Source organism: Dendrobates tinctorius, unplaced genomic scaffold, assembly GCF_039654945.1.
Source record: "Dendrobates tinctorius isolate UK_male_01 unplaced genomic scaffold, ASM3965494v1 ptg000135l, whole genome shotgun sequence".
NCBI classification, from domain to species: Eukaryota; Metazoa; Chordata; class Amphibia; order Anura; family Dendrobatidae; genus Dendrobates; species Dendrobates tinctorius.
In genome coordinates this window covers 7143939-7159636 of record NW_027361803.1, presented here as the reverse complement: position 1 = coordinate 7159636, position 15698 = coordinate 7143939, and the positions used below count along the sequence as shown (strand labels likewise).

Sequence of the window (15698 nt, the reverse complement as noted above, 5' to 3'; positions counted from 1 at the left end):
GATCTCAATTCCAGCCAATTCTGCGTTGAAAAAGTCAAATGGTGCTCCTTCCCTTCCAAGCTCTGCCATGCGCCCAAACAGTGTTTTACCCCCACATGTAGGGTATCCGCCTACTCAGGACAAATTACAAAACAACTTTTGGGGTCCAATTTCTCCTGTTACCCTTAGGAAAATAAAAAATTGTGGGCAAAAATATAATTTTGCGGAAAAAAGTTATTTTCACGCCCAGGCGTTATAAACTTCTGTGAAGCACTTGGGGGTTCAAAGTGCTCACCACACATCTAGATAAGCTCCGTGGGGGGTCTAGTTTCCAAAATGGGGACACTTGTGGGGAGTTTCAATAGTTTAGGTACATCAGGGGCTCTCCAAACGCACATGACACCCGCAGACCAATCCATCAAAGTCTGCATTCCAAAACGTCACTACTTCCCTTCCGAGCCCCGACGTGTCCCCATACAGTAGTTTTCTCCCACATATGGGGTGTCAGCGTACTCAGGACAAATTGGACAACAACTTTTGGGGTTCAATTTCTCCTGTTACCCTTGGGAAAATAAAAAAATGGGGACTAAAAGATGATGTTTGTGGAAAAAATACGATTTTTTTAATTTCACGCCCAGACATTATAAACTTCAGTGAAGCACTGGGGGGTTCAAAGTGCTCACCACACATCTAGATAAGTTCCTTGGGGGGTCTAGATTCCAAAATGGTGTCATTTGTGGGGGGTTTCCACTGTTTTGGTACATCAGGGGTTTTCCAATCGCGACATGGTGTCCGATCTCAATTCTAGCCAAAAACGTCAAATGGCGCTGCTTCCCTTCCGAGCTCTGCTATGCGCCCAAATAGTCATTTACACCCACATATGGGGTATCAGCGTACTCAGGACAAATTGCACAATAACTTTTAGGGTCCTGTTACCCTTGGAAAAATAAAAATTGGGGGTGAAAAGATCATTTTTGTGGAAAAAAATATGATTTTTTAATTGTACCGCTGTACGTTATAAACTTCTGTGAAGCCCTTGTGGGTTCAAAGTTCTCACCACATATCTAGATAAGTTCCTTGGGGGGTCTAGTTTCCAAAATGGGGTCACTTGGGGGGGTTTCCACTGTTTAGGTACATCAGGGGCTCTCCAAACGCGACATGGCGTCCGATCTGAATTCCAGCCAATTTTGCATTAAAAAAGTCAAACGGCGCTCCTTCCCTTCTGAGGTCTGCCATTCGCCGAAACAGTGGTTCCCCCCCACATATCAGGTATCAGCATACTCAGGACAAATTGCACAATAACTTTTGCAGTCCAATTTCTCCTGTTACCCTTGGTAAAATAAAGAAAATTGAACCTGAAGTGTTTTTTTTTGTGAAAAAAAGTTAAATGTTCATTTTTTTTTTTTTTTTTTTTTTTTTTTTTTTTTTAATATTCAAAAAATTCCTGTGACGCACCTAAAGGCTTAATAAACTTCTTGAATGTGGTTTTAAGCACCTTAAGGGGTGCAGTTTTTAGAATGGTGTCACTTTTGGGTATTTTCTATCATATAGACCCCTCAAAGTGGCTTCAAATGTGAAGTGGTCCCTAAAAATAAAATGGTGTTGCAAAAATGAGAAATTGCTGGTCAATTTTTAACCCTTATAACTTCCTAACAAAAAAAAATTTTGGTTCCAAAATTGTGCTGATGTAAAGTAAACATGTGGGAAATGTTATGTATTAAGTTTTTTGTGTGCCGTATCGCTGTGATTTAAGGGCATAAATTCAAAGTTGGAAAATTGCGAAAATTTTCGCCAAATTTCCGTTTTTTTCACAAATAAACGCAAGTTATTTGAATGCAATTTTACCACTAACATGAAATACAATATGTCACGAGAAAACAATGTCAGAATCACCGGGATCCATGGAAGCGTTCCAGAGTTATGACCTCATAAAGGTACAGTGGTCAGAATTGTAAAAATTGGCCCGGGAGTTAATGTGCAAACCACCCTTGGTAGTGAAGGGGTTAACCTACTACATATTGGGATAGGATCTTGGCGATGAGAATATCCCTTGTGTCGCACCTCATTAAGCATTTCGTTCTCGATTTGTATGGCTGATTCCCTGTCTTGGCTCCCGCAGAGGACACGGCCTCCGACTTCTGCTGTGTGATCTCCAGTCTGGTGCAGATCATGATGGATCCACATTACCGCACCAGATGTGGTTTCGAGAGCCTTATCCAGAAGGAGTGGGTGATGGGAGGACACAATTTTCTGGATCGATGTAACCATCTCAGGACCAATGACGGGGAGGTAAGTAAGCCCGAGCTCAAGGTGCGGACATTCCCGGAATTGCCATGTTCAAACTACTGAAACCGGAGAACGCAGAGATGTCCTTATTGTGGGCTCGGAGCACACGTGGCAGCCAGATCTGTGACATGGGGAGTGCGGTATATGGCTTGTCTTATGATTTCATGTATTAAAGTGTCGGATTTGGGCCGTCTGTGTCCTGCTGTCACTCTTACAGCAATGATGTAACAATTTGTGCTTGTCTGTCCTTTTTTTGCATTGCTGTTCTTTATCACTTATTTTGTTTGCCCCTTTTTTTTTTTTTAGTATTTATTTGTATCTATTTTGAGATGTGCAAATAAATGCAGGATCCTGGTTTCGCAGCTGTATCAATATTGTGTGGCTGCTGGATGGGGGCCCAGGGAACGGCATCCTACCTGCCGGAGCAGAGTCGAGGATGCAGCAGGAAGGAGGCGTTCTCGAGGATCTCATCCAGCGGCCACATGATACGGATCTGTCCACTGCTTCCAGGGGGTCACCTGCTAACACTTGCTAGATTTTGGGGCTTCACATGTCTAATTTTGATCCAAGTGTCGGATCAAAATTGTCAATGCAAGTCTCTCGAGACCATGAAGATAACCAGACAGTGCTCCGATGCCATCTGTGTGCTGTCTGGTTTTCCTGGAGAAAACTGAAGTTAGGACTGTTTTTTTTTTTTTTGTTTTTGTTTTTTTTTTCGTACGTCTGAACGAGCGCTCATGAGGTTGATATTGGGTAGTATTCCGGCAGATCACTGACGTCGGCCTTCTCCCTTGGGTACAGAACCTTCTTGTTTCTTCCTCTCCTCAGGCTCCGGTCTTCTTGCTCTTCCTGGACTGTGTTTGGCAGCTGGTCCACCAGTACCCACTTGCCTTTGAGTTCTCGGAGACGTATCTGACGGTCCTGTCGGACAGCATTAATATACCCATCTTCAGCACTTTCTTCTTCAGTTCAGCCTATCAGAGGGATACACATAAGTGGGTAAGAATAGCAAAAAAGGCTACCAATGTAAAGCTCATCCATTAAAACAGTATATATAACCCAAAAGGAAAATGGAGCCAAGAGCAATAAATACAAGATCTAATTTTATTATTCAAAGAATTGATAAAAACACCAAGTTAATGATGAGTCAATCACAAGATATGAAATGTAAGGGAATCAGCGACACCCACCCAGTTACCACACACAGATAAGGGAAGGTAAAAAGTGGCCGTATATAAACAAATGAACGCCCCTGAAGAAGCAAGTAGCGAAACGTGCGTTGGGGTCCCGCAGCCCATACTATAGAACGGTTGGTTATGGCAACAAGCTTATTTTCGGCATATAATTGTTCTGGCTCCATGTCCCTTTTTTTTTTTTTTTGAACGACTCCATTATGCACTATTGCACTTTATAGGAATACTGAGAAGGAACTGTGCTTTCATGTAAAGGATATAGCTCTGTCTGGTCTGGTCTCCTTTACATGAAAGAGCACAGTTCCTTCTCAGTATTCCTATAACATGCATAATGGAGTCGTTCAAAAAAAGGGACATGGAGCCAGAACAATTATATGCAGAAAATAAATAATAAGCTTGTTGGCTGCGGGACCCCAACGCGCGTTTCCCTACTTGCTGCTTCAGGGGGCGTTCATTTGTTTATATACGGCCACTTTTTATCTTCCCTTATCTGTGTGTGGTAACTGGGTGTTGCTGATTCCCCTACATTTCATAGCTTGTGATTGACTCATCATTAACTTGGTGTTTTTATCAATTCTTTGGATAATAAAATTAGATATTGTATTTATTGCTCTTGGCTCCATTTTCTTTTTGGGTTATATATAAGTGGGTGAGAGCCCGGGTCAGCAAATTACCTACTGTGGAATGGTAAGGATGTAGAGATCATCATTTGCAGTGACCGGGTCAGTATTCCGTGGTCGCCAGACAGAAGCCCTGCGAACCACCTCCTACATACCTGGCCGATCTCACCAGGCCGGCTAGTCAGAGGAGGAGCTGGGGATGCTGGCAGGTAGGAGGCGGTGTACCGGGCTTTTATCCTCAGGCCACAGATTACCAACCGTGGTCCTGCAAAATCATACACTCGTCTCTAATGGCAATCAAAATGAGAAGATTTGAGTGCACATACCCTTCAGATGTGCCAAATTTACTAATTTGATGTATTTGGTGTATTTTGCCCTGTCCAATCTAAGTTTACATCGTCTATTCGTTGTCTTACTTTGTGATTACTTTAAGTTCACACGATCGTAAAAAATTTTTTTTAAAAAATCAGATTTTAATCCAGAATTATTATTTTTTTTTTTCATCTGTATTGTCTTCCATATGGCATCCGGTTTTAAACGCCAGCAGGTCACAAAATTCGCAAGACCGAATACAGTCTCTTGCATTAAAGCTTTCCATCGGGTGCTACACGGAGGAATGGAGCAGATTATAGAGTCTTAAATTGTCGGACACATTTCGATTCCCCCTTGATGTTCCCTTCCCTTTACCTTGCCGTGCTTCCCAGCAGCCGGCGGATCGCCTCCTAGAATGAGAATTCAGCCCGGCTGTGTAACAAGGGGGCCATTATTCAGCTGCTGGGAGCAATCTAGTAATTGAGGCCAAGTTTGCTTAAGCTACGACCTGTTTCCTTCTTCTGGAATTTGCAAATTCTCTGTGTAATTTTTTTTATTTTTTTTAAATCCTGGCAGGTCGAGGACGGCGGCGGCGGCAGACAAAGCGGCTCTTTGAGTTTTTACTCGGTGTGGGATTGGTCGGTGCAGTTTGAGCTGAAGGCTCTGACATTTCTCAACAATCCGCTGTACGAGGAGAAGTCCAAACAGGAGAAAAGCCGCAAAGGAACGCGCCCCAAGGTGAGTATGGTGATGATTTAGGGGCGGCTGCATTGACGATATCTGAATATATTAGGAACAGTCATTCAACATCCTGAGTGTCGCCCATTTTTAACCCCGTCCTGACATGTAATATACATGTATGTCAGGTGCAGGTGTATGGGGCGAGCTCGGGAGCCAAGTTGGCTCCATACACAGTGGGTGCGTGCTGCGTTGTACAGCCGACACCTGCCTTTAACAGCAGTGATCAGAGAGCGCAGATCGCTGCTATTTAACCACTTCAGTGCCGCTGTTAATCAGTATCAGTGCCATTTAAGAGGGTCAGTCTCGATGGGAGGTCCAATAACACTGGTTTCCCCAACTCATAGTCTTGGGCTGCTGGTCGGGTGATCGTGACATCTGCCATCGTTATACTTCAGAATTTATTAAAATTAAATGCTAAATTTACAAAAAATAAAATTTAGTTTCTTTTTAATACCAAAAAAAACTGTTTAAATTGCCTCCTATTCCCATCCCGAAAATATAATAGATCTGCACGTTGTGGATGGCCACATCTGTCCAATTTGATCAAAATATAAAATTATTTATTTCATAAGGTAAACGCCAAATGAGAGAGAATCAAGATTCCAAAAATTAGGAATTCCGTAGCATCGTAATCGTACTGAGCTGCAGAATCTTTGTTTTGATATTTTTGCCGCACGCTGAAAACCAGTAAAAGCAAAAACCCCTCCCAAAAAATGGTGGAATTGTTTGTGGTCCCCCCCCCCCCCCCCACCACCACACACACCTCCAGGTATACCGCTGCCAACCACTGACGGCGGGATTTAACACTCACCACCTGGAAGCGCGTCACTCATCCCGACCATCGGCGCTCCTGTCACGTAACTGCAGGGCATCAATGGGTTGTCATGACAGCTAGGTGTCTCCGGAAGACCCCATGCCTGTCATAAAGATATTTTTGCGAATGCCGGCCTGTGGCCGCTGTTCATAGGAGATGATGATAAAAAGAACCTATATGTGTTTGGTATCTGCGAGCTTCTACTGACCTGGAGAATCAATACTCCAAGGTCAGTTTTACTATGCAGTGAACATGGTAAATAAAAAAATAAAAAAAATAAACAATTCTGAAATCCACTTTTCTTTGCAATTTCATCGAGCTTGGAATTTATTTATTTTTTTTTTGCGCTTTCCAGTGCATCACATGATATCATAAATTGGTATCATTCAGAAGTACAACTCGACCCCACAAAAAAACAAGCCCTGATATAGCTATGGGAATGGAAAAATGGAAAAAAAAAAAGTGTGGCTCTAGGAATAAAAGGAGGAAAAAAACAAATGCGCAAAACAGAAAGTCGCAAGGTCATGAAGGGGGTTAAAGCAATGCATAGTAGCATTGTAATAGGGGAGAGGAGTCCGAATCGCATTGGTACTGTACCATTTATGAAGATTTAAGAGCTCTGAGGCTTCTGCCGCACATGAATAAAACCCATATTAATGTCTGAGAGTTTTGACTTTGACAATGTCCATAAAATAAAACTGATATTTCCTTCCCTTATAGCATCACCGACAGTTGTCTCTGCCTCTTACCCAGTCAAAATCGTCAAATAAGAGGGGATTCTTCAAGGAAGAACCTGGACCTTTCATAAAAAGTCTCCTTGGTAAAAGAATCAGTAAATTAATAAGTTCTCCAGACGAGGTACCCAATGATTACCGGGTCTTCTATGAGAACTGGCACCGGAAGCCGATAGACTTTCATGGCTTGATCCTGCCGCATATCGAAGGGCCCGATATCTGCATCTGGGCCCAGCGACACTTGCGTTGGATCCCAGAAGCTCAGGTCCTGGGCGGTGGAAACGTAGCTGCCACCCAGAGGGTTTTAGATCTTCTGGATGAAATCAAGAGTCTAAAGAATGAATTAAAAGACAGACCAACTCTATCCCATCGAGCCTCCAAGGAGAACGACGCGGACGCTAGGCGCAAGAAGTCCGTCCGGAGATCGTCAATGTATCCTTTTGCTCATATCCCTATGAACTTTGTTAGACCATCCATATCCACCACCACCTGGTGGAGCTGGGAGGCCGGAGATGATCTTGTCAACCGGGACGACGAGGACATCGACCTGGGCGTTATATGATTGATGTCATCTCCATAGGTTTTAGTTTCCTGAGATGTACATATACACTGTTCTATCACTGGCAGCTGTCTTCGTGCTGTTCACCAAATGTGTAAGATATTTCCGTAGGTTTTGTATTATTCCAGACATTCCTAGACAATCACGTTGGGTTAAGAACCTAAACGTCTTGTTTACAAAGCAAGTAAAATATGGACCGTTCACATGGAACAGATGACAAGCCTTGAAAATTGGAAACAAAAATAGGACCAAACTGACATTCCCATTAAGTTTTGTTAATTTCCAATTAGAGTGTAGGAGATTTTAATTACTGCAGTCATTTACTTCCTCCCTGCTGAAACCAGGGCTAGATAGAAGGATGGCGAGGGAAATCTACACTAACTTTGAATATCTTCTCCAAATAGAGAATTATAAAGTTGTGTGTCTGAAAAGGCAACTTGCTAGCTGAAGTCCTGTGATTACAGCAGCCTCTGCTGAAGTCAAGATACAACAGAGGGAAGGAGGGTGAAATAAGATATAAGCTAAAAGGCTTTAGTAACGGTGAACACGGCCGAGCTGCATCTTTACTGTATCTCTAACACTGTATCATGGGAGATGAGAACACAAATTTGTTTTTCATCAACCCTTTATCTCCAGAGGCAACTTGCAAAAGCCCTGTGATTACAGCAGCCTCAGCGGAATTAAAGCTGTGCGAATGAGTGATCCACAATGAAGAGGGAGCGGTGTGAAATCTGATATAAGCTAGCAGTCTGTAGAAACTGTGGCCAGTGATTGGGCTGCACCTCTGCTGTATCAGTAACCAGGTAGATTATAACAAGGGCTAGTCCTTTATGCATCCAGTCACCCATGTGCATATGCCCAATACAGTACTCAGGACCCCATATTTTTATTTAATTTTTTTTTTTAGGAAACTCAACCATAATTAATGGTCAGGCCAGTAAGGATTCGCGGGGATTAAATTCCCAAAAATTCAGATTGCTTGGACAACAAATTTTGGTGAATTCTAGTAAAATTAGATGACTATAATCCATTTCTCATCCTTAAAGGATTATTCCCATCTTCATACATGAATATTGTCGGATAGTACTGGTAAATACAAGCACTTTTGCAATTTACTGCTTGTTAAAATATTCAGCCGTTCTTGAGATGTTAACACTTTTCTGTTTACAGCTCGTTGCCTAGGAGACCGACCACCGCTGCTGTCAGGCTGAAGATGGCTGAGATTAGAAAGTAACCGTACATACCAGCTCCAAAACGGTGCTTACATGCTTTATTTTATTTTTTTCTTTTGAGCTAATAAGTACTATTTTGTAGCTGGAACGCATTGGTACCGCCTAATCCCATCTAGCTTCAGCTAGACTGCAGTGGTGGTCGGTCTCCTAGGCAACAAGCTGAGAAGGTAAGTGTTAATATCTCAAGAATGGCTGAAAATTTTAACAAGCAGTAAATTGCCTAATTGCTTGTATTTAGGAGCACTATCCAAAAATACCCATTATCTAAAGATGGGATTAACCCTTTCATTAACCGATCGCTCAGTCTGTGATTATCCATAATTGACTGTAAAGATAAAAATGGTATAAATAATATAAATCGCACCATCTGAACATGTAATCTCACTTTCCACTGGTGCCAAAAGCAAAAAAAGTTTCTCACTGCCCATGTTGTAATTATTGGTGATTAGATAGAGCAGAGCTGAACAGCAGGTTTGCCGGCAGTCCTATGTAAAAGAAAAACAAAAAAAACACCGCCTGGTAATGTCACTGTGCCAAATGACAGGTTCAGCTCTGCTACATCTTCATTAATATTCACTGTCGAGACAACAAAACTAAAGCTGGTGTTCGCTGAAGGGGGCGAAATGCCAAAAGCTTCTGCCCAGAAGAAGCGGCCTTTATATACCGAGAGGTTGGTCAGCATCTCCTCCCAGCATGCTTTGCTGTAGGATGCATTGTGGGAGAAATGCAGATGAGTTGTGTGAGTTGCTTACTGCTGGTGTAATGTATGAAATGCTTGTATGTACTGGACACCATTTACCTCATTTGCTTTATGAAAAAGATGTATTATAGTTGCTATTTTGTAATTAAATATTTTATCTATAGAGACTTTGTTTTCGGGTTTTTTCTTTCTGATCCTGAGTTACATCCTGTATTATACCCCAGAGCTGCACTCACTATTCTGCTGGTGCAGTCACTGTGTACATACATTACTGATCCTGAGTTACATCTTGTATTATAACCCAGAGCTGCACTCACTATTCTGCTGGTGCAGTCGCTGTGTACATACATTACATTACTGATCCTGAGTTACATCCTGTATTATACTCCAGAGCTGCACTCACTATTCTGCTGGTGCAGTCACTGTGTACATACATTATATTACTGATCCTGAGTTACATCCTGTATTATGCCCCAGAGCTGCACTCACTATTCTGCTGGTGCAGTCACTGTGTACATACATTATATTACTGATCCTGAGTTACATCCTGTATTATGCCCCAGAGCTGCACTCACTATTCTGCTGGTGCAGTCACTGTGTACATACATTACATTACTGATCCTGTACTGATCCTGAGTTACATCCTGTATTATACTCCAGAGCTGCACTCCCTATTCTGCTGGTGCAGTCACTGTGTACATACATTATATTACTGATCCTGAGTTACATCCTGTATTATACTCCAGAGCTGCACTCACTATTCTGCTGGTGCAGTCACTGTGTACATGCATTACATTACTGATCCTGTACTGATCCTGAGTTACATCCTGTATTATACTCCAGAGCTGCACTCACTGCTGGTGCAGTCCCTGTTTACATTACATTACTGATCCTGAGTTACATCCTGTATTATACCCCAGAGCTGCACTCCCTATTCTGCTGGTGCAGTCACTGTGTACATACATTACATTACTGATCCTGAGTTACAGCCTGTATTGTACCCCAGAGCTGCACTCACTATTCTGCTGGTGCAGTCACTGTGTACATACATTACTGATCCTGAGTTACATCCTGTATTATACCCCAGAGCTGCACTCCCTATTCTGCTGGTGCAGTCACTGTGTACATACATTACATTACTGATCCTGAGTTACATCCTGTATTATACCCCAGAGCTGCACTCACTATTCTGCTGGTGCAGTCACTGTGAACATACATTACATTACTGATCCTGAGTTACATCCTGTATTATACTCCAGAGCTGCACTCACTGCTGGTGCAGTCCCTGTGTACATACATTACTGATCCTGAGTTACATCCTGTATTATACTCCAGAGCTGCACTCACTATTCTACATAACAAGCGTGAACACTATGCAATTAGAGTCATGGGCTATATATAATGAGCAGTTGTTATGGAACAAGGGACATGGCTATACATAAGAGGGGATACTATGTAATAATGTACAGTGCTATACATAATAAAGCATACTATATAATAAAGGAGGGTGCTATACATAACTAGGGTATGCAGTGGAATAAGGGAACATATTTTTTTTTTTTTTTTTTTTTTTACCCTTGCATACAGCGCTGAACATGACGAGAAGACCCTATATAGTAAGGGACAGCGCTTTACATAAGGGAGATTCTTTGCGAACAAGTGTTACTCCCATACCATGGAAGAAAAGCAGGACAAAGGCACAGCTGTAGGACCTCTGGTTAATGAAGCTGCACACACATAAGGGAATACGGGTGCCACTTCCAAGGAAAAAAGTCTGTGTATCCATAGAGAAGAAAGCGGATAGGAACAATCCGTCCCGTGCAAAAAATCCTTTATTGTGGCATCATATTACCAACAGCAAGCAGATAAAACGATGGAGCAAATACAGATGACAATCGTTTCGTGCTTACATTGCGCTTCAACAGGTCATCCTGGACAAATTGTGTCCAAAGTGTCAATATTTTGTGTGATCACCATTATTTTCAAGCACTGCCTTACCTTTCTTGGATATGGAGGTCACTAGAGCTTCATCAGTGGCCACTGGAATCCTCTTCCACTCCTCCATGAAGACATCCTGGATCTGGTGGATGTTGGAGACCTTGCGCTCCTCCACCTTCCCTTTGAGGATGCCCCACAGATGCGCAATAGGGTTTAGGTCTGGAGATATGCTTGGCCAGTCCAGCACCTTTACCCTCAGTTTCTTTAGCAAGGCAGTGGTCATGGTCATCTTGATGGTGTGTTTGGGGTAGTTAGGTTGGAATACTGCCCTGCGGCCCAGTTTCTGAAGGGAAGGGGGGGGATCATACTCTGCTTCAGTATGTCACAGTACATGTTGGCATTCATGGTTCCCTCAATGAACTGTAGCCCCCCCCCCCTCCCACAGCCAGCAGCACTCACAGCCCCAAACCATGACACTTCCACCACCATGCTTGACTGTAGGGAGGACACACTTGTCTTTGTACTTGTCACACAAACTTGACACCATGTGAACCAAATTAGTTTACTGTGGTCTCATCAGACCACAGGACCTGCTTCCAGTGATCCATGTCCTTAGTCTGCTTGTCTTCAGTAAACTGTTTGCAGGCTTTCTTGAGCATCATCTTTAGAAGAGGCTTCCTTCTGGGACGACAGCCATCCAGAACAGTGTGATGCAGTGTGCTGTGTGGTCTGAGCACTGACAGGCCATCTTTATAAAGAGCAATAATTCTGTTTTTCAGATACTCCAATTCTTTACCATGAGGCGCCATGCTGAACTTCCAGTGACCAGTGTAAAGCTGAGTTCACACGTGTTTTTTCACGTTTCCGCAGCGGTTTTAACCGTGTGATTTTGCCGCGAAAAATAAGCATCCCATGCATTCCTATGGGGTTCCGCAATGTTGTGCTAATGCGGCGGTTTTTACCGCGGCGGAATCGCTTTGCGGTAAACGCAGCATGCTCATTAATTTCCAGAATCGCGGCGGTCCCGCACCCATAGGAATGCATTGTTCTGCTTACTTTCTGCATGTGGCTGTGCACACCATGCGAAAAGTAAGCAGAACATTTGCGGATGGTACCCAGGGGGTGGAGGAGAGGAGACTGTACTCCAGGCTTTGGGTACCATATCCCTGTAAAAAAATAGTTTAAAATAAAAAAATACTGTTATTCTCACCTTCCGACGTCCCGCGCAGCCTTCCCGCCTCTCTCCACGCTCCCGGTAAGCCTTTGCGAGCGATGACATCCGTTCTCGCGGTCATTCGTGCGACGACATCGCGAATGACCGCGAGAACAGATGTCATCGCGGTAATTGTCGCAAAGGATTACTGGGACCGGGAGCGTGGAGAGAGGCGGGAAGGCTGCCCGGGATGTTAGGTGAGAATAACAATTTTTTTTTTTTTTTTTTTCATTCTCTTTTACTATTGATGCCGCATAGGCGGCCTCAATAGTAAAAAGTTGGTCACACTCGGCAATCAGTTCTCCAAGCTGCTCCAGATCGCTTGGAAAACGCTAGCAATTCTGCAAGCTAATTATGCTTGCAAAATGCTATTTTTTCCACGGGAATTTAAAATGCGATTTTCCCGTGGAATGGAATTCCTGAATTCTTAAGGTAATTTCCGCGAGAGTTCCGTTACGTGTGAACCCAGCCTTAGAGCGATTGTACCAAATTTAACACACCTGCTGTAACATCTGCCCGTGCTCTGCATGACTCTGCTCCTCCTACCATGCGGGGACACCGGCTTACTCGCTGTTCTGGCCTCAGCAGTGTTCCTTTGTGTCGCCTCCTGAGTGCACACCTCACTGTGTTCCAGCTGTGCACCGAATATGCTCACTCCCCTGCTCTTAAAGGGGCAGTGCGCACGCACATGGTAAATTGCCCCCAGCTTCATCTGGGAACTATTTAAAGGTGTTCACGTGTAAGATGTCTCCCAGCCAATAGCGGAGAGGCATCTTGTATAAAAGGCACCCTCACCAGTAGGGAGGTGCCTGAGCAACCTGTCACACCTGTAGGTAATGCATGTGGTTCTTGAATCCACTGTACCACGTGGCCGGACCTTCTCAGGAAGAGTCATAGCTCAGCGGCTACCTGGTGTTCGATGGAGTTCCTGATGGTGAGAGAGACTGGGCTGCATGTAACCACCAGGTACCACTCCTAGGCATGCGCCGGTACTGCAGCAGCTGATCTCAGGGGTCGAGTTCGTTGACATGGAGAGGCATGACCAAGGCCACTGACACACTGTACGGACAACTTGAATATTGAAGCTAGGTTCTTGTTCACACTCATAGATATCAGCAGACTGTTCTGAGTTTACAGCACTAGGACCAGAGGCAATGGAACCAGGACTGGCCACACTGGGACCAGAAGACCGGGTATAGGTGTCGCAGACTCGGTTTGGGTATTAGGATACTGCCGAAGCGGTCACAGAAACACAGACAAACTATACTAGGCTAACGGGAACGTAGGATATGGGAATAACAGACTATGGACGGGGGGGTCTGAGCAGCCCCTATAGTTGGTCTTGTGGTGTTGGTGTGTGCACCTGTATGTTGCCAGGTTCCCCGTCCTTAGTCTGTTAAAGGTATTCCCTGATCCTGTGTTCCCTCAAAATAGCCGTGCATGCAAGACGACCCAGGAATCTGAGAGAACTCAAGAATTCTCCAAGGAAGAATGGATGAAAATCCCTCAAATGAGAATTGAAAGACTACAGAATTGTCTGGCTACAAAAAGTGTTTATAACGTGTGATACTTGCAAAAGGGGGCGCTCCTGGGTACTAACCATGCAAAGTGCTTACACTTTTGCATTGGGCTATTTTCCTTTTTTATAATTTTTAAAATGTAAAACATGAAAATATATATATTTTTTTAACTAAAATACAAAGGAAATGTGTCAAATTTAAGTTTAGGCCTTTTAGAGATCATTTCATCTTCACTGTTCACAATAACAGTAATTTTGACCAGGGGTTCCCAAACCATTTTTTTATTCACCCCCTTAGCATTTTCTGTGCTTTTCTTACAACCTGGAATGTCACATTTTGTTTTGTGTTTTTTCAGGGTTTGGATTAGTTCATATAAAAAACAAGACTACAAGTGTGAATGTTTTTTTTTTTATGTGAAGCAAACAACTATTCAACTCCTAAAGTCAGCACTTTGTAGAGCCTCCGTTTACAGCTATAACAGCTGCAACTCACTTTGGATAAGTCTGTATGAGCTTTTCACATTCGTCCACTGGGATTTCTGCCCATACACTGAGACAGAACTGCCTCAGCTCCTTCAGGTTAGATGGATCCCTCTGGTGAACAGCAATCTTCACGTCTGACCAGAGGCATAGCTACGGTTTTGGTTCGGGGGGGCAAACTTCTGAGTGGGCCCCTAACCAGGTAACCTTGATTATAACTGGGTGACGCACCTTAATAGCGGAGGAGAACCTCAGCAGATGACCGTGCTGTTACTGAAAATAATTGCTATATAAAGACCAACATTGATATTACCGCCATATGGTAAGTGGTAGATACCCGTCCTACAGAACATACTGTATAAGAGATCACAGCACAGCTACAGATAATGACCTACCGCTGACGTTCTTTCTGAAGGAACCGTTCACGTTTCACGTCTTTTCCATCTGGCCCAGACCGACATGACAACTTCTCCAGCCAGGACTCGGCTACAGAGAATACAACAAAGACATGTTTCACTTCTCACATTTTCAGCACTGTCCAAAACGGGACTATCACCAACCTGCACAAACTCCTCATCCTGCTGATGCCCCAATGCTGATCCCCCGCTGTCGTATGTGACCCTATTAATGCACCTGCTGTGTGGCCCTGTGTGACCTCTAAATTTTAAAGCAACCCTCTAGAAAATACTAAGGCCGGGTGCAAGTGCCCTAGAAAACAGTGCCCACATTTTGTCCCCTATAACGTAATAATGCTTTTTTTTTTTTAACTCTATATTGTATAATGCACTCCCCATAGGCAGACTCTATAGTATAATGAATTCCACATTGGCAGCCTCTATAGTGTAATGCACTCCCCATAGACAGCCTCTGTAGTGTAATGCACCCCCATAGGCAGCCTCTATAATGTAATGCACCCCCATAGCCACCCTCTGTAGTATAATGCACCCCCATAGCCACCCTCTGTAGTATAATGCACCCCCATAGCCACCCTCTGTATATGCACCCCCCTAGCCACCCTCTGTATATGCACCCCCCTAGCCATCCTCTGTATATGCACCCCCATAGCCATCCTCTGTATATGCACCCCCCACAGCGATCCTCTGTATATGCACCCCCATAGCCATCCTCTGTATATGCACCCCCATAACCACCCTCTGTATATGCACCCCCCTAGCCACCCTCTGTATATGCACCCCCCTAGCCATCCTCTGTATATGCACCCCCATAGCCATCCTCTGTATATGCACCCCCCACAGCGATCCTCTGTATATGCACCCCCATAGCCATCCTCTGTATATGCACCCCCATAACCACGCTCTGTATATGCACCCCCATAGCCATCCTCTGTATATGCACCCCCATAGCTACCCTATGCATA

At 43.8% G+C, this 15698-nt stretch overlaps 1 protein-coding gene across 2 annotated transcripts in view; it reads left to right on the top strand.

Moving 5' to 3' along the window:
• The window catches only part of MTMR12 (myotubularin related protein 12), a 35739-nt gene extending 26402 nt beyond the window's left edge, over positions 1-9337 (top strand). For both annotated transcript variants that reach the window (XM_073543887.1, XM_073543888.1), the window contains 4 exons: positions 2099-2268; positions 3094-3264; positions 4967-5128; positions 6666-9337. In XM_073543887.1, coding sequence (XP_073399988.1) covers positions 2099-2268; positions 3094-3264; positions 4967-5128; positions 6666-7241 — 1079 coding nt within the window. In that variant the 3' untranslated portion in view covers positions 7242-9337. The remainder of the gene's footprint in view (positions 1-2098; positions 2269-3093; positions 3265-4966; positions 5129-6665) is intronic.
• Positions 9338-15698: the final 6361 nt, after the last annotated feature.